Source organism: Scatophagus argus, chromosome 6 (genome assembly GCF_020382885.2).
Source record: "Scatophagus argus isolate fScaArg1 chromosome 6, fScaArg1.pri, whole genome shotgun sequence".
Taxonomy (NCBI): Eukaryota; Metazoa; Chordata; class Actinopteri; family Scatophagidae; genus Scatophagus; species Scatophagus argus.
In genome coordinates this window covers 15,323,327-15,342,677 of record NC_058498.1, presented here as the reverse complement: position 1 = coordinate 15,342,677, position 19,351 = coordinate 15,323,327, and the positions used below count along the sequence as shown (strand labels likewise).

The window sequence follows — 19,351 nt, the reverse complement described above, 5'->3', positions numbered from 1 at the left end:
TCAGGGACATTTCATCTATGTCTGACATCACTTGCAAAACCTGCATATCACATCCTGCTCAGTGGTGCGAACATCTGGGGTTTGGTCTTTGAAGCCGAGCTATTCAGTGTAAGCTTCCATTTTGCAGAGTTTGTCTTGCCATCACTATCTCAGATACTGTATGTGTTGTACTGTGCCATTTGGAATAGTCTGCAAAATACGAATCTGATATCTCTGGAGGAATTTAAAACTGTTGTGAACTTGACAATAAAGTTGGGAATGGTAACACTACTGTTCCCATTTCCTGTCCAGATGTTATATATATTCATAATTATCTGTCGTCAGTCCATATTTCTCAGTAGAATCCATCTTGTGAAACTGTTTACCAATAATGTGTCAACCAGAGACTACATTTTTGGCCCTTGCAGGATGCTTTTCTAGACCATGGACAGACGCATGCTACCAGCAGTGAAAGCTTTAAATCACTAAAGTTATAGTGAACCAAACCCACATGTAAATGTAAATGTGTTTATGAAATGCTAAAACAGTATTTCATTTTTGTTCCTGCAGCTGTGGATTTCAGTAATTTTTCATATGCAGGTGACTAATGGAAATAATGGAAACCATCATGTCAGTATAGATTATAATGTGATGGCTCTAATGCTCTAATGTATCTAAGTGGACAGATAGTCAGTACATCTATGAATATCTTCAATTGTCTAAAATGTCTATTTACACAAGCAGATAACTCATTATTGCAAAAGTTTGAAGATAAAGATGTTAGTTTGTTGTTTAAAAAATGACAAATTGACACATTTTATTCCCCTGCCTTTAACAATAACATTTATTAAGGTTTTCCTTATGAGGCAAAAGAGACATTTTACAAACTACTTTTATACTGTTTTTATGAATTACACAGCTTCCTTGTGATCAAGGTTATGAACAATGTTTCAGCTGCCCATCAATGATATCTTCATTTTGTGTAAGAGGTTGCTTAGAGCCATGATGAAGCTTAGTAAAAATTCTTACGCTTTAACTTGCAGGAAGCCGTTATTTTTTCACAAGGCATCACAAAAAGACATCACAGAAAGAGGCACGAGGAAAGCAGAAACATCCAGATGAAACAACAGAGGAAAGTCATTGCAAAACAACAGTCTGACAGCAACTAGTTCATACATAAAGTATAAGGCAAATGTTTCACTTATGATAAAAAAGAATCTGGCCAGTGCAGAACTCAGTAGTAATTCAATATTTTTTATGTTGTTTCATCAGATTTGTAAGACATAAAGAATACAAATGCTAATCCCATCAAAGTGAGCTCCACAAATTTGGTAATTAAGGGAATATGTGAAATTATTAACAACATTTTAGCATTCCTTAAACAATTTAGAAATAATTCCGTGATACATACAGTATCCTACATGGTCCTTTGCTGACTTGCAGGTGGTGGTGGAGATGTAGAGACTTTCATATCGTTGAGGTGGAACACGACATGACAGGACACATCACGCTTTATTGGCTTTAGCCTTTGAAGTAAACAGTAAAGTGGTCATCAGCATTGTGCCATGAAAGTGTGACAGTGACTGTCTTTCTTTTAAACTGATAAACATCATTTGTGGAATTCGTGGCACAATTCAAACAGGATCAAATTATTATTATCAAAATACTTGTGTTACCTTATTAACTATCATTCACTTTTTTTCCAAGCCAAGGTCCCTTGGGGAACCTTGCCTCTCTTACACACTTTAATTTGATCGGTGAGCCCTCGAAGGTAATTTTGAAGCTGACCTTTCTAAAGTTGTTGCCACAGTGTGCAAACAGATAAGGATATAAAACTGGTGGGACCTGTCTTGAAGTGTGCATGTGAAATGTCATGAGATTTCAGAAACATTCTCCACAGGAAAGTTCACGTCCACTCAGGCTGAAGGAATGCACTCACTAAAACAGTCTGTGATACATTTAAAAACATATAGACTCAGGCTTCAATGGTGCTTGGCTGACAATCACTGGTGTTATGCATACTGTACAGCCCACTAGAGACGATGATGGATATGCGTCCGATTGGCAGAAGTCTTATAGGTAGAGGGTGAGGACCGGTCAGGACACCACTAGAAGGGTGTGTCCATCTGGCTGCCCTTTGCAGCAGGTGACACCACACCATAGCTCCTCTCCTGCCACCTCAGCCAATGCACATGGACCTCTTTCTGGACCTGTCAATAAAAACACGTGCATGAGCACCAGATGCAGTGTTTAGCTCTTTTGAAACTTGCAAAATCAGTGCTAATATGAGACTAAAACCAGAAGATGGTTAGTTTCTCTTAGCACAAAGACAAAGACTCAATTGTTTCTTAGCCAGGAGTGGTACTTTCTGGAGTCCATGCTGGTTGCCTGGCAACTGCTCATAGTTAAGAAATAGTTTCCAGAACTGCAAATTGTCCTTTTTACACTTTGTTTCCTGTGTGGCTCAAACTAAAAAAATATATTGTGTCTATTTGTGAAATTTAGAGTTGCTGATTTTGTTGCTTTAAGACAGAGCCAGAATATCTTGAAAAATCAAAAAACCACCATAAGTCTCAACCTGAACACTAATTCACATTCACATTGCCCTTGTAGTGATGACAAGTCATTTTATTGGGTGTTAATTCATCAAAGATATTTATTTAACGTATTATTGGGGTATCAGTGACATTTTAATTTTCTGTGGCATCGAGCAACATTTGTGATAAACTCCAGTTGTAATTTTTTAACTATACCGTTTCTATTTTATTTAATTTTTTTTTTTTTTTTTTGCTTTGTGTTTATATCTACAAGGCAATATAGATGTGCATTTGATGGAATATTATCTATGTGGCCAGAATGCACCAAATAGATTAACTTGGATTTTGAATTGTTGTGTGCTCAGTATTAAACACAGACTGGTGTTGCCCTCAGACTGTGTGGGGTTGTCCTCACATTAGTCTTGATGGTTACAAAAGTGCTCGAGGTCCTTCCATTATGCAATGAGGTCAGGAGAAGTGGCAAATTATTTTCCATCTCACACTATGACAACTCTAAACCAGTCATCCCTTGCTGACACATGATCTGGGTTCACAGGTTCATTATGCAACAGAGGATTGTAAATTATCTGTGTGATTTGTTGATTATGTTGCAGTAAATGCTTGAGAGTGGTGTGGCTCGTACTGACCTCTTGATTGAGAAAGCAATAGAGAACCGCAACGAGAAGCCCCTGTAGGAGAGACGGTTTTTATCATTAACATGTGGAGATAACTTGAATGTCACACAAGTAAGAGCCCATAGACTGAAGAATGAGAATTAAAAAGAGGTCCACATATTTTGTTTTGCTCACACAGCCGACATCCAAGAGTGGAGCAGAGAACGGTTTGAATTAAGATCTCAATAAATGTACTTGTGTAAACCATGTAGTATCTTAAAGAGACAACTGCTGCTTTTCCTCTTGTCTTTACACTAAAACATGCAGAATAAAATTGGTCTTTTATCAACAAAGCTTGTGTTACAGTTGTTTTGGCTGTTTCGTCACGAGTAAATTCTATGCTTATTTCATACTTCTGTGACTTACTCATTTCAATTCTCAAAAGAAAAGGGGCCAGGAACAAAATGCAGTTTGGGGAACTGGCTGGCAAACCAGGCTGAGCCACATATGACATGAAAGACTTTTTTTGGCTGCATGTCTTTGGCAGATGCAAACACTTTCCTAAATTTAGCTAACAACACAGCACTGCCAAGTAACATGACCTGCACATGTTTATTTATGTTGTAAAGTAGGGCTTTTCCACATGGGGTGCGATTTACTTGCTTCTGGCACCAGCCTCAAATTGCAGTTTTTGGCGCCTTCGCATTGGCTTAAATTTTCATCCCCAGAGAATGCTGCCCAGGTTCTAGGGATGGCTATGCCAGTAAACCTCCAGATATAAATATTTCCAAAAGATTTTGTTCATGCATTTATGCCCCCCTCAGGACGAATTGTATATGGAATATGTAAGGAAGTGCAGAAAGCAAAGCAAATTCAGTAACCTAAATGACTTTCAACTGTAGACCAGTAATGTGAAAAATTAATTTATTCAAGATGTTCTCCAAATTAGATGCACTTATTGTGATGGATAGGATTCATTCCCATGTTCACTGATCAAACAATGAGGGTTCACTACAAAATACAACAGTTTAGAGAGATACATACTGGTTTTTGGGTTGTAGCCCATACATACTATGTGTGTAATTTCATGGTTTCTGAGCATGTGCAATATATTGCTGTCAGAAAATTGAGTGTTTACACGTGTGTACCTGGAAGGATCCCATGCAGAGCTCAATACAGAGGCGCAGATTAACATTGAAGTAGTCGGGCAGAAAATTGAAGAACATGTAGTGAGTACCAAACAAAGGGATGAGAAGGAGGGTGGACTTAGTCAGGCGTCTGTAGCACAGAAGGAAAGAAAAAAGATGCAGAAGATGAAGCTACCTCAGAGAGTCGTTTAGGGCATGATTCATGTGAATGAAGCTCCGGATAGCATCATGCATGAAGACACGCTAATCATCAGATGCCAATCAAGTGGATACTTGTGTGTGAGCGTAAGCCAGTGCACAGCTTTTGTTTATGGGTGGAAAGGTAGTCGCAGGTGTATGATTTCAAAGTGAAGATATTAAAATGCGAGTGCAGAGGTAATGTTTTTTATGTGAGGAGGAACATATTAATTTAGTTGGTGTGATTAAGTCAAGCATCACTTGACTTAGCTTTGGTATATCTTTTATAAGATCCGGATATGCATGATGTCCCTGAACATCAATTCTGCAAATTAGTGAGCCTGTTTAAATTAGAAATTCTGATAAGCCTGTTGAGTAGTTGGAAGGTAGACGTGGTTAGACTGACTAGTTTGAGCTTCAATAGTGACTGAATGAATTACATATTGCCCATTGTGGCGGGAAGCTTGGATCTTTCCCTACATCAAAGTGGGAAAAAAGAAAATCTAAAACTTATAGAATATAGAAATTACAGATGGTAATTTTCTGTTTAAATTAACTTCTTCTTTGTCTTAAAAATTACTCAAGTCGAAGATCAGATCGCTACTGTTTCTACAAATGTATCTGCAGAATGAAGGATTACCTGTACTGAGAGGAGTTATTGAACTGGATCAGCCGAGGATTGAGCTTCTGTATCAGGATTCTGACAATGTTCATGAAGAGCATAAAATTGACCTGATGATAGAAAAAGCAAGACTGTAAAATTAATTTTCAAAAAGTTCAGCTTTAATGGGATTAGGTCTTGACAGCTACTGTAACAAATGTCACTTAGAACATTATGATTACTGAATGCCATGGAAACAGTGTGAGCAGTCAAGTGTGTAATTGACTAGGAGTGGTGTGAGGGAAGTTTTCTGTTCTGAGGTTCACAAAAAGCAAATTTCTTAGAAACCATCTCTAAAAAGATAGTAAACAGAATCATCTGCATAACAATCTGTGATCTGGGGTCTACTGAACAGTCCATCTTTTTGTTTGTTTCAAAGAATGGCAGCATTTACCGCTATAGACACAACAATTGGCCCTTTGATGATCCACCAATAGGGTGAGTCCTCGTTGATGTCCCAACATCTATAGAGGAAGACATTTAGAGTGGTGCGCTTCAGTTAGTCTCTGTAAGTTCCTTAAGTTTGAGATATACAATGAGTTCAACTGACTGTGGAATAAAGATCAATAAAAGTATAGTGAGTTTAATTACTGTTACTGAAAACTACATTTTTTAAAAGTTAACGACATATAAAATCCTTCATGTTTCTTCCTCAAAAACAAATTGTTGCATTATGGTATATTATAAAATGATTCAAGGAAAATGCTACACCGATGTGGCTATAACTGCTGTAGTCCTCGCTGTATTTCTAATTGCAATATTAGTCAGCAAATGAATAAAATAAATAATTGTGCTTGTGGAGATAGGAATGGTACTGGAAGTATATACATACTCTGTGTCCTCAAAGTACAATCTGGATCCAATCCACAGGATGATGAAGAGCACAGGTACACCTGTGGAAAGGCAGAAAATCAAAACTAATATCAGTGAACCACAATCAATACACAGGTGAATCATAATTACACAGCTGGATGTCCACTTTTCTAATATCTGCATTGATCTGCCCATGAAGAACTCAGAAGTAAAAGGAAGCTTTGCGCACTACATATTTAGAGTATGCTAATTTATGCTAAAGTTCCTTGCCTTGTGACCATTGGGACAAATTCCTCTATGTTTATTGTTGGCTGGATAAGTGGCAGTGGCTCCTTTTATTTAATCACAGACTACAATGTAATCTATGATTATTCTTAAGAACACGTGTAGTGACTACACGTGTTCTCAAGAAATCAACTTGGGCATTCAGTTTGTTTGGTAATTACAGCTAAGCTGTATTGCAATAATAATTTGGGAACGGTGGCCAACGGCGGTCTGACTGCCTCCTGCTGTCCCAAAAGATAGCTGTGAATCTCCTTTGAAACACTGACATGTAATAAGTATCTTACTCTTCAGTTTGATATGTTTGTAATCAGTCGGCTGATTTTGGAAGATGATGCATCTTCTAGTGTGTTTTAGTGTTAAAAAATATGTAAAAAGGCTACTACATTTGGAATTTAAAAATACATTCTTCTTGGAAGTAATTACAGGTCAAAATTGTGGAGCCAAAGTAAATGTCAAAATTAAACTCTGAAACTGCAAAGCTTCTGATCTAAGAGGCAGTAATGACCAAGACATAACAGCACCACTCACAGAACATATTTTTAAAAAATCTTGTGATACACACATTTCTGATGTCTGCAAAGCAGGGCAAATAGTTTTCAAAATAAAGAGATGCGCCAAACCACATGGAGGTTAGTTGGATTTGGAACTGCAAATCACAGTTTTGAGTGTTTATGCACTCCAAGAAGAATAACAGCCTCTGATGCATCACTTTACTGGTATAGTAATACTGATTTTCTGAGATTACAAAAAGCAAAAACTCATTCTACACATAGTGCACTGGCTGCATAAACAGAATAAACAACTCAGCCTTGGCTCTAACAAACCAATGTGAGTGCACTTGAAAAGGCAATTTGCTTTGATAAATGTTAGACTTTCTGATTTTAGCATGTCTCTAATGGTCAGATAGTACTTTCTAAACTTTTTTTTCTCACTTTCTGTATTCCTCTAAAGGTGTAACTCACCTTGAGCAAACATTTATTTAATACAGAGCTGAAATCCCAAGTATCTGCAAAATACAAATGATGCAGTCTTTTTAAATCCCCTCATTTTGTAATCTTTGCATCTATTACTGACAATGTTTAAGAAGCACCTTTTGTAGCCCTCTGGTAAGGCTACTGTATTTCTGTTTTATATTGGAACCAAACTCTGCAGCTCAATATAACAGACGTCACTGTTTCTCACCCCATCCCAGCAGGCTGAAGCCCCAGAGGCACCGGCGACTGTGATAGAAGGACGAAAGCAGCAGGGAATTGAGGTAGAGCGCCTCCACCAGGAGCCAGAAAAAATTGGCCATTACACAGTAGTGACAGAAGACCACAGAGGCCTTACAAGCAAACTGGACAGGAGAAGGAAGGAACATGGAGTGAATCCTAAGGAGGGATTGGTATGAGAGACTGTGCTGCAGTATGCAATGAGTGCAGTGCATAAATATGAGAAGAGGAGAAACTGCCCATATGAATTTCTTAATACAACCAAGAAGCACTTGTCCTCAATGACATTATCTTACTGTAGAAAGGGTGCAGTGGTTGATGTCATCACTTGAGAACAGTGTAGCATCCTTAATGAACACTGCCACGGCCTTCAAGATAAATGTCATGAAGAGCTGGATGTGAATAAAGTTCCTTGCACAGCGTAGCCTCCTGTTAAAAAAAAAATAAAAATCAGGTAACAAACAGGCAATATATACTGCAAAGCCAGATGGTTTGATTAGAGTACAAGCTGGTCAAATAGTCAAAATAAATTCTGCTTTTTGACACATTGTCACACTACATTGTTACACCTGAACAAACGCCTACAATACCTTAGTTTCCATGGTTTTTGACTAGCAGTAAACAAAGCGTGGTGTCAGTTTAGGGCCAAAATATGTGAATGAAAAAATGAAAAACAAAACAGAAAGCAAACCAGTTAGCAAGAAAATACAGCCATTAAATTGTACAGTGTATGAGACCCATAACAAAGAATGAGAATAAAAAAGAGAAATTAGAGAAGAGAGGTTGGTGGTATCATGTTTAAGTGATCATCATTTCAGGACAAACAGACACCACCTGGACAGAGAAAAAAGAAGTCATTAATTAAGAGGTTTTGTGTCTGTACAAGCTCCCACTTAACTCAGTGAACCAAAGAGTTGGGCAGGCAGGTGTGATGAAGCCCTTGACATCATGACCATCAGTTGATAAGTGGATTATAGGCCCTGTTATGTCTTCTCCATGTGGACTTAAGTGTGCCTCTCATAAGGGGTTATGCGTGAGAAAATGATGTTCATTTTGTTTGCCTCATAACACTGTGACAAATGGAGTGAAGCCTGCAAGCTAGTTCAGGCAGCCAACTCGAGCTCAAGCCAATCACCTGCTTGCTCTTGCGTCATATTTAGCACACAGACATGGAGAGTTGTTAACCCTTTAACTCTAAACATGGAAGCACAAACACATTTCCCAAAATGCCAAACTGTTCCTGTAGTTACCTAGACTAGGTCATAAATTTAATTGTGGCAAAGCTACCAACAGGTCCTGTGTACAGTGTCAGTAGTAGCACATTTCAAATATAGCACAGGATATTGACAAGGGGAAAAAACTGATCAGAGTCAGCCATTATTAAAAGCTTTTTATTATACCTAAGAATAATAGTGTCTTAGAATAATCTTTTTTTTCCAAGTACATTATTGTTGTGATTGCTAGTGCTTGACTGCCTGTGGTATGTGAATTGGTCCAGAGTTTACCAAAATGCACAGGTTATTCATGATGATGGACTAAAATTCAGTTCTCAGCACTATCAGATCTTGTAATCTGTTCCTACCTGAAGAGCAACAGGATCAACACAGCAACAGCCAGCACCGCCAGAGAGATGCTGTAGCCAATGGTGTATATGAGCTTCACTGTGGCGAAGTATGCCTGCTCTGTCTGAAAGCAAGACAAGAAGGAAGATTCTGTAAGCTTTTCAAAATGCTGTCGGACTCTAAATGAATGTAATATCTCAGAATGAGATGAAATTGTAGACAAGCTTGAGACTCAACTGCATTGAAGATGACTGTGGTATAACTGCAAGAAAGCTTTTTCTGTATTTTGAGGCTGTCTAACAGCACTATGACTGGGCTTAGCAGACTATTGAATCAACCTAAAAAAGTAAAGAAAAAAGCTACTTAATTATAGCAGCAGCAGAACTTGTAATTGGAGACTTTCCATTCCTGTTATTGGAAGGTCTTTTTTAACTCAAGACAAAGGACTATCTGTATTTTCTCATAATTATCCTCAAAAACCACTGTTCAGTACGATTAAGCACCTTTCTCTCTTTGTGAAACAAGATAATTTCAGCTATTATCCAAGGAGTGACATTTCAAATACCTTGCAGAGGTATTTTCATCTGAGGCACATTTATTTTTGTACAAATTTCACTTTCTATTCTACTACTACTCCTATTACTTCACTTGAATCTTAATTAGCAAAAAATAAACGTGGCAAGAAACGTTTCACTTCGTCACAGTCTGACAAACCGCACTTACAAGAACCTCTTGCAACGTGGTACATTTTTCCTTTGCTAATTTAACTTTTTTGGTCTGTAGATTTCTGAAATTGAAACAAGTTGGCTCTCCTTCCGTATTTGTCCTGCTGTTTCTTTTTGTTCTTTCTCCTTTTTCTTTTGGTTGCTCCTCCAATTGCTTCCCCATCTGTTTATAATTTCTGTCCTCTGGATGTTCCCAGTCCCCAGTCTGACCTCTTTATCTGCCTTGCCCCAGCAACTCTCACCTCAGGAATGTCATCATCCACGCTGCAGGCGATATGGTACGGTGGAGAAGGTCTGGTCCAACCTCCACTGGTGCAGTTACGACTAACTGAACCTGAGGTGAAACATCAAGAGGTCAAAAAGTCAACCATGAAGAGATAATATTCAGATTAGAATGAACGGACTTGTGAAGCCGTGGAGATTTTACATAAAATGTTTAGCGTGGCTCTTGGGATGTCAGTGCTGGTTGATCAGTTCCTGGAAAACAAGCAAAAAGTGGAAACCTAATATCAGCCAAAGCCAAGTGGTCCACGTAATAAAACCGGTGGATATATTGCAGTTTTGTCAATCCATGGTATTTTTAACCCTCACACAACCATCTCTATGATCATTTAACCTTAGTTAGACACACAATGCCAACGTACTTCTGGTTTGATCACACTGTAATGTGTTTATATGGGTTTCACTCTCTACATACACTCCCAAACCTGTAAATTTAATTAAGAAAAAAATAATTAGATTACAGTCTCTTGTGACAACCCAACAAGTCTGGGCACAGACAGCCAGCATGAGTATAATTCCCAAAACTAAAAAACAAAAGAAAGGAAAAAAAAAAGTAAATAAATAGCTCAACTAATAAATAAATAAATAAAAAATAATAACAAACAATACACAAAATAAGCTTTGTGGAATCATCAGGATCAAAAACACTCTATGCTTTCATTAGAACAGCAATCCAAGTTAATTTTGTTGAATATGCTGCTCACATAATTAACCCTGAACAGCAGACCCTCCACCCACCTTTTACACCATATGATCTTTTAGTCACCTGTGTTGTTTTTGAAGAGGGAGAAGACCGCAGGACAAGCACTGCGGACTGTTTCCCCAATGACTGCAGGAGGCCAGCAGAGGACTGCATCCCAGAACGGCCAACACCCTTTACAGAGATTTAGGATGAGAAAGAAGGTTGACAAAAAGGTAAGTATGTGTCTGTCAAGGTATTTAATCACAAGAGAGATTCCATGAATACACAATTATAGACCTGTCATACACCACCATCCAAAATGCACACAGTATAAATATGTGCTCATCGAGGTACAGTAGAGGTAAATGGGGCGTATCATGCGCAACACCCCCAACAACATTCTTTAGAGCTTTAACATCCTCCTCTGTGTAAACTGTATTAAGACAAGAATGAGAAAGTGCCAAGGCCTTTATCTTGAGCTAGATTACATACATAAATCCTTATGTAACTATCCTTAATGTCCCCCTCTACAGATGCATCACACTGATAGATCAGCCAGTGCGTTTTCGTTCGGCGGTTGCGATGCCATCAAGAATCTGCTCTGACAACTGATGATTCTCTGTGGAGCATTTATTCAAGCTTAGGCTCTTGTACTTGATGTGAACATTTGGGGTGTTTTTCATATCTCAACTACAGCCGTGCTGCTGCTGCTGCAGGGTGATTTTAAAATGAAAAACACACCTTCTGTGCTTCTGTTGCCCTGCTCTGCAATGTACTGAAGACAGTTACGCTCTTCTTTCTCCAGCTGAAATATGAACTCACATTCAGGGTGCAGGCTCGACAAAGCCTAGAGTTAGGAAAAAAAGCAAGGAAAGAAAGAAGGAAGAATAGAAGGAAGGGATACTGTATTAGATATATACAGACATATAACCGGATGGCACAGAGGCCACTCAGTCTGTAATTACAAGAAGGCATGTCATGTGTCTGAAAAAAATGCATGTCAATTTTAAAGGGCAGCGACTCATTTTGGCTCTATGCGATTCCTTTAGCTTTGAAAAATTCATTCATTGAGTTTGTCTCTAAGGACACAGATGATTGTCTTGGCCTCCAACATCTCTGCACTTCATCCATGTTTGTCTAGTCCTGCTCATTAATCTGTTTCCTGATGTCAAATAAAAACAGAATAACTCGATTTGCATTTGACTGACATTTATCTCAGACTAAAACAAACAGGAACATCTTGCTTCTGAGAAATAAAAGAGCTGATGAAAGGTGGGTGATGGAGGGTAACATGGGAAGAGAGCAAATGGAGGAAATATACTGAAAGAGGACATGACATGACACCCAGTCTGTGTCAGCGTTGCTCAACAAAAATGTTACAAAGAGGTTATAAGTCAAATAATCCAACTTCAGTGAGACTGCACAAGCACTCCTGTGTTATACCGGGACAGAATGCCATACACCAGCTGACAGTGAAAGGCTACTGATCATTGTCTGAAGGAAGCTTTCCTTACTAAGGTTTTGAAGCACAGTATGAATATGAATATATAACAATTGTGTTTGACAGAACATCCATTGGTGCTAAGGGATTTCCAGATGGCAGGAGTTCCAAAGAAAAGAGTCAAAGTGGCACGACGGGCCAGAACTGAGTCAAACAGTTCTTTTACAATCTGGTGTGGAATCTGATTCTACAATAAGCATCAAAAGGTCATTCTTTCATCCAGAAAGTGAACCCACATAGCAACTCAACGTGCAACTGTCGCCAGCTGGGAATGTCAAAATGTAGCCTGCATTAACATTTTCGCGTCGATCTGTTGATGTATCTAACATGTCCTGATGTCTAAAAAATGATGGTAGAAGTGATATATTTTATTCTATTCCATTAATTAATTAATACACTAATTGATTGATTAGTGTATATAAATTGATTATATCTCTAAACTTACTGAGGAGATTGATGGTGGTATGTGGTCTTGTTTGAAACGCCTAATGTACGATGTATTCTGGGTTAAAATCAAGTGTCATTTATTTTTGTTTCATGCTGCTGGTGAACTTAAGTGGCTCTGAATATAAAGGTCAGAGCATCAGGCTGGGTCTTTTTTGGTAGCTTTGACAACAGAATGCAGCAGCATCTGTTTCCTGTTAAAATATTTTCCATGTTATTGAAATGCTGATCTGATTTTTTTAAATCTTTATTACGTAGGCAAGTGCAACACACTTGCTAGTATGTTGAAAAAGATTCATTTATGTTAATTACTGTAGCCCCAGGTTTAGACTTTAATGATGCTGTTACTGACTTGTATAACAATTTGACTTCATTCATAAATCCCTTCTGGTGAACAGTTTGCAATAAGATTTTTTTTTTTAATCAAGCACACACTCTTTTTGCAAGTCTCTGCATGGGTCTTGAAGATATTGTCCAGGTTTAGTGGATAGGAAATGAAAGAGACTCCATGATGTCAGCAGGAATGACAGAAATGTGTGTATGCACTAAAAAGAAGAGATGAGCACATCCATACAAAAACAAGAACAAAGCACAGAAAGGAGAAAAGGGGGTACTTACATGCACACATCATGATGCTGCTCCATTTCCAAAACTACTTGAAATTTCGAGAATGTTTTGCATGATGTTTTTCCGATATTCAGTAATTTTGAGGCTTCTATTTGAGTCTCTCATTGAGTTTTAGAAAATGCATATTCAATAAAACAAAGAGGACAATACAAAAGGTTACAGACAAAGCCTCGTTAAAGTCATCTCTGCTATTGATTGCACAGACGTTCGTCCTTGATTCAGCACAGTCGCATATCTCATTTTGAAAGACCAGAGGCAACACAAGTGCAACCAAACTCATCATGAAAAGAAGCTTCAGAAGCAAAATTCCTGTGGGACCACTAGCACTCCCACTGCATAATCCAGTTTCTTTGTGTCATCCAATAGAATGTGCTGGTTGCGTGTTATATACATATCCATTAGAAAAGATCAATGAGCTCTTCTGAAGAGAGAAACAGCAACCTCTGCAACCACACAAGTCCACCTGAAGCAATTTCATGAAATTACATAACTGAGTATGCCTTGCATAGATATAGCCTTTAATTGTCATTTTGTTTTATGTTGATTTGAACTGAGCACTATGTTATTGAAAAACATATGGAATACAACTCTACTGATCAACTCGGGGTTGATTTGCTATATGTGAAAGCTAAGGTCTAAGATATCTAATTTTGCAGTCAATCTATGGCTGATCAGGCTCCCCTTACAAGAAAACACTGTGCCTTTGAGATCCTCATCAAAACAAAGCCAGAGAATTTGAAGGATTTAAACCTAGAGTTCTGCGTGCCAGATCAGAAATTCATCAGGATGTATTAGAAAATACATAGACCATGCATGAGATTGGTTTGGAATAAAAATCTTCATTTCTGCATTTCCAACACAATCACTCACCTCAGCCCTTTCTCCTAATTTTGTTTCTTAACTTTGAACTTGTTCGCAATCTCATATGCAAAAATAATGGGACTCTTAGTAAAAAAAGACAGCACTTGTGTCTGTCCAGAATACCAAATTATTACAAATACACCTAGAGAATAAAGAAAATAAAGAAAGCTAGCCGGAATAGAACACAATATTCCTGACAGCTGTTGCACAAAAAAGTGTCTCCCTCCGTTTTCTTTAAGTATAAGCAGGAACAAATAAGCAAGCTCTCAGCACCATTTCTCCTTCCATCAATGAGGAGCAGACGTGATGGAAACAACAGAAGCAAATAGCTGCCAGTCCTCTTTGTTCCTAATGCAATGCTAATAATCTAATGAGAGGTGTTATTGTGCAATTTACACAGCAATTACTGCTTTTCCTGTTCAAAGGCAGACAGGGATGCATGAAAAAAAGAAGTTTACCTTGCTGCTGGAAAATTGAATTCAAACAATTGGAGTGTGTAGTGTGTTTCAAGGTGGGACATGCATGCAAATCGCATCATTTTGTTCTCTGATAGACTGGAATTGTGTTGTTATAATGGAATGAGCCAAGGCATTTACATTCAAAGCAGAAAACCATATGCTCTCATGTTACTAGACAAAAGAAAAGCATCCAAAGTCAGATGGCACACTGTAAGTCAAATGCCTGTTTATATGCAAGCAGATGCTGTGCAGACATTTTATTCTACATATGTATGATGTGCAGTTAAGCAGAGTTTTGAAAGGCAGGAGGAGAGGAGCAAAGCCAGAGTCAAGACCGTTACAAGCACCAAGGGTGCATGGCGTGCCCATGCATTTCAACTGATGGGATAAAGAAAGACACTGCTGAATTTGAGAGACTGAAGCAGAGATAGGGAGATAAAGAGACGGAGGGGTTGTTTAAGGTAAGTCTAGATGATATGAGCCATGAAACTAAATGCACAGGCAAAGGTCCCTTCACATTGCCAGGTTAGCATGCAGTGTGCTGTAAAAATGTTCTCTGAGAGGTGAAGCCCATTATCTACTAACTACCCAAAAAGGGGCCATTGGATTGGGCTCACTTTGCAGATGTTGCCTTCTATTTTCAACAGCGAGTGAGGTGCACTTTTATGCAGCTTAAGTGGTACTGTAGAACAGTATAAAAATATGAAACATGTTCAATCAGTCAGAAACAGAGTATAAACACAGCCCATTTCTGAAGTTCAGATACAGAACAAATTGTTTGACATTATGCTTATTAGCTTTCTTGCCGACCATTAGATGAGACGATTGATACCAGTTTCATATCTGTATACTAGATATATCTATCAAGATAAAAAAAAATCAACTTTTAACAGGGAAACAGCCTGACTCTGTCCACATTTAATTTATCTTGTTTGTTTAATAAGTGTAAAAAGATTTAAAAGAAATTCAAGTTTTAAGGCCAAACCATGACTTTTGATTTACCCAGTTGTTTCTTCTGTTTCTAGTGCTAGGTTAAGCTATTCAGCTGCTGGATGTAACATTAGCTTCATATTTATCATCATCGACTAAACATACATTTTAAAAAGCTAAATTATTGTTTTTAGCTGGCACTTGCATACAACAGTCCATCTACGGCTTTTGTGACTCGTCTTGTCTTCCTCCACTTATTTGAATCCAGGTCGTGGGGGCAGCAGCCTCAGCCGGGAAGATCACGCTGTCCTCTCCCCGATACCAAGGCGTTCCCAGGCCAGACAAGAGATATAATCCCTCCATGTCCTGGGTCCACCCCGGGTTCTCCTCCCGGACGGTCATACCCGAACCAACTACCCAGAGAGACGTCCAGGAGACATCCTAACCAGGTGCCCGAACCACCTCAAGTGGCTCCTCTCGATGCGAAGGAGCCCCTCCCGGATGTCCGAGCTCCTCACCCTATCTCTAAGGCTGAGCCCAGCCATTAGAACAATGGAAGGGTTCCAGCACCTGTCACATTCACTGGGGTAAACCCCAACATACAGGCTGAGAATTGTGGGGCTATAAGTAAGCTCACTCCTGCCCTCTGCCTCTCATCCAAGGCAACTCCAGAGAAGTGAAGAGAGTCCAACCCCTCTCAAAGAGACTGGTTCCAGAGCTGTACATAGAGGTGAGCCCAACTTTATCTAGCCAGTATCTCTCAACCTCTTGCACAAGCTCAGGTTCCTTCCCCACCAGTGAGGTGACATTCCATGTACCAACAGCTAGCTTCACCAGCCGAGGATCAGACCACCAAGGTCTCCATCTTTGTCTACCGCCCAATCCACACTGCACCGGACCCCTTTGACTCCTCCTGCAGGTGATGGGCCCACTGAAGGACAGACTCATGTCCTTGCTTCAGGCTCATGGGCGTCGGCCTGGCCACCAGGCGCTCACCGACAGGCCCCTTCCCCAGGCCTGGCTCCAGGGCGGGCCCCAGTAACCCTCCAGCCAGGGTACACTTCTCCTTGATTTTACCTTTCATCCAGGTTTCTGTGAACCACGCTTTATCTCACCTTTCCCCCAGGACCAATTTGTCTTGGGATACCCTACCAGCAGCAAACAGCCCCCAACAACATAGCTCCTGGGATCATTAGGGCACTCAGACTGCTCCACCACGATAAGGTGGCGGTTCATGGAGGAGGACAATAATTTGGACATTATTATTATTTTTCACCAGACAGCCAAAGCAGATAATTTTCATCTTTTCTTTTTGTTTTTGTTTTGTTCTGTCTTGTTTCTTGCAGGTGCTGCAAAACACATAACATTTAAGAGACACTAGCCTTGTAATTTTAGTTTTGACAAATCAGTCAGAAGACACATTGATGTTTTAATGTCAACCCACAACTTGCTGTTTAGCTAGCTGTTTCATTCAGTTTTATGCAGTTGGATGTAGGCTAACATTAGCTTTATATTTTATCATAAAGACATGACGGCGGCATTCTTCTTGTTATATAACTCTTGGCAAAAAATGAATATTACATTTCTCAAAATGTCAAACTATTAGTCCATCTGCTTTGTTTTGTTTTTTCTCTCATGTGCTGCTTAAAGTGCAATATTTCAGTCACATCTGTGCATTCATAAGAGACCAGCCATGTCTTGATTGTGTGATTATGTTTTCTTTTGAAATATGTGTGCGTGTTTTATGGGCCCTGGCAGTTCATCATTATTCTCTGCAGTCCTAAGCAGTGAAAGAGAAAAGAATGAAGTGGAACACAGTGATGAGTGTGTGCCCTGTTCCCATTCTCTTCCTGCCACGCAGATCATCATGCCACCTGTTTGCCTGCTTCTCATATTTCTATTACATTATGGAAATTAGCGAGGTGGCGAGTAATAATAACCCTTTGAGGCTGCTGATAAAAAAAAAAAAAAAAAAAAAAAAGCCGTTGAGTGTCGGTGTGTGAATGTCTGTACATGTGTACAGTTTGTGTGCCTGGCTTGCTTCACAATTGATTGGCCAACATTGCAAAAATGATGCAGCTACAATGGCAGACAAGTCGTTCAGTCATGTTCACTTTCCTGGTTTCAATAAAAGTGAATTCATGGTAACATTCCAATTTGTGTGTGTTAGTGTCATGGAATCAAGATTCCAATTTGAATTGATTTCAATAAAATAAATGTTCACACATTTCTTTTACTAATATCCCATCCCTCTTAATACATGCACAAATGTCAGTATTACATGTTTTATATTTGAAAGGACACAATAGACTGTCTATCCATACCCACTCACATCTGACTATGCTGCCACACTAACTTTTTACATACAAAACACATCATCATACATGTCATCCTCACAGACAGACAGACTCATTTCCAAAATGCAAATTAGTCAGTACAAAGTAATTATAAAATGACACAAAACAGCCCATTTGGACTGCAAATAATGATGCTTGTTTTTTACAGATTAACCTGCAGACAATTGTGTCGATTAATATTATAATAATTTCATCAATTATTGACAATTTCCAAGCTATTGTTTTGTCAAGCCAAAAATAATAAATAAATAAATAAAATCAATTTATTGTAGTAAAACTAAGAAAACCAATAAAAATGAAATTTGGAAACAGAATGTAGGTAAGAAACAGAAAATTTGGGAGTTTTAGCCACATATATTCATACATTGATATATACTTATATATTCTATAAAGTATATGTTACACTTTATTTACACATATATTTATATACACATATTCACAAAACCTACCGTATACTGTATATACAGCACACACACACACATCCATCACACAATAAATCTCAACCAAAATGATTTCGACTACTGCTTAAAAATTAACACAAACTCAGTTCATAGCCTACCTATTGACATTAATTCAGTGCACAGGTAATAATACACTTATGCAGTATCTTTTATGATGCAAAGCTCAAGAAAATTTCTTTGGACCTTTATGATGGACCAAACAGCTGCATATGAGGTGCAAATAGACGCAGGGCGCGCTCTGTCACGCACACACGCAACGAGTTAGTGTCTTGTTTGGATTCAGTCTCAATGAATACCACACCCCATTAACAAGCTCATCCGAATTCCTGTTACAATTGTTTCTTTGGTTTTCTTTACCATCAGAAATAATCTCTTAGACACTGGCACAGTGGCTCGGTGTTTCAAACAACTCAGTGAATTTCCTGCAAAAGAGAGTTTTAAGTTTCCTACTTGGCAAGAACAAAATAATTCATTTTTCTTTCTTTCGCTAAAGCAAGATTGAAGTATATCACTTACAGCCGGAGCCAAACACAGAGTGAGAAATATCCCTCTGATGTGGAGACAGGACATGTTGTCGGTTCAGTATCCTCCGCTCAGTCCAGCTTTCCTCACAGGGACCGCGACACACTCCTGCAGGACGCAAGAGGGATGCTGAGCCCCTCTCTCTCCTCAGGTGTGAACGCAACACAAGCGTGCAGCACTAAAAAAGCACTTCCTGTGTATATTTTCAGAGTAAAGCCCTCACTCGCAAACTATCAGAAAAAAATGGCTATAAAATGCTTTTACAGTTGCAAAGGTCTACTTCTAATATCGTGCTAAAGGATTAAAGTCTAATTAACTAAGAGTGGCACAAACGTGAAGCGACGCCTACAGGCGACAGCTGGGACTGAACGCAATACTCCTCACGGTTGTTGGACAAAAAAAAACACAAAAAAAGTTTTTTCCCTACTTTTTAAGTAGGGTAAGCAAGAAGAAATGTGCTGTCTATCAGCATCATCTCAGTTTTATTTTGAAGGCAAAAGTCAGCAACCTTTAG

General features: G+C 38.8%; 1 protein-coding gene across 4 annotated transcripts; it reads right to left on the bottom strand.

Moving 5' to 3' along the window:
• Positions 1 to 810: 810 nt before the first annotated feature.
• ghrhrl (growth hormone releasing hormone receptor, like) lies at positions 811 to 19,170 on the bottom strand. 4 transcript variants are annotated; one of them, XM_046392491.1, is made up of 13 exons: positions 18,832 to 19,170; positions 11,418 to 11,523; positions 10,761 to 10,868; positions 9,955 to 10,046; positions 9,008 to 9,111; positions 7,722 to 7,854; positions 7,397 to 7,550; positions 5,949 to 6,009; positions 5,511 to 5,580; positions 5,096 to 5,187; positions 4,279 to 4,408; positions 3,164 to 3,205; positions 811 to 2,189 (listed from the first exon to the last, which is right to left on the bottom strand). In XM_046392491.1, exons 1-13 carry the CDS (start codon positions 18,883 to 18,885, stop codon positions 2,088 to 2,090), a joined length of 1,248 nt encoding a protein of 415 aa, XP_046248447.1. In that variant the 5' UTR covers positions 18,886 to 19,170; the 3' UTR covers positions 811 to 2,087. The 4 variants fall into 4 exon arrangements, with proteins under 4 accessions (XP_046248447.1, XP_046248449.1, XP_046248446.1 ...); XM_046392493.1 differs by lacking the exon at positions 4,279 to 4,408; XM_046392490.1 differs by lacking the exon at positions 811 to 2,189 and having other exon boundaries at positions 2,200 to 3,205.
• Positions 19,171 to 19,351: the final 181 nt, after the last annotated feature.

Coding starts and splice junctions, on each gene's coding strand:
- ghrhrl (XM_046392490.1), bottom strand. CDS start 18,885: ATGTCCTGTCTCCACATCAGAGGGATATTTCTCACTCTGTGTTTGGCT. Junction 9,112..9,954: donor TGGATGATGACATTCCTGAG/GTGAGAGTTGCT, acceptor TCTTGCTTTCAG/ACAGAGCAGGCATACTTCGC. Junction 5,581..5,948: donor TTGTACTTTGAGGACACAGA/GTATGTATATAC, acceptor CTTCCTCTATAG/ATGTTGGGACATCAACGAGG.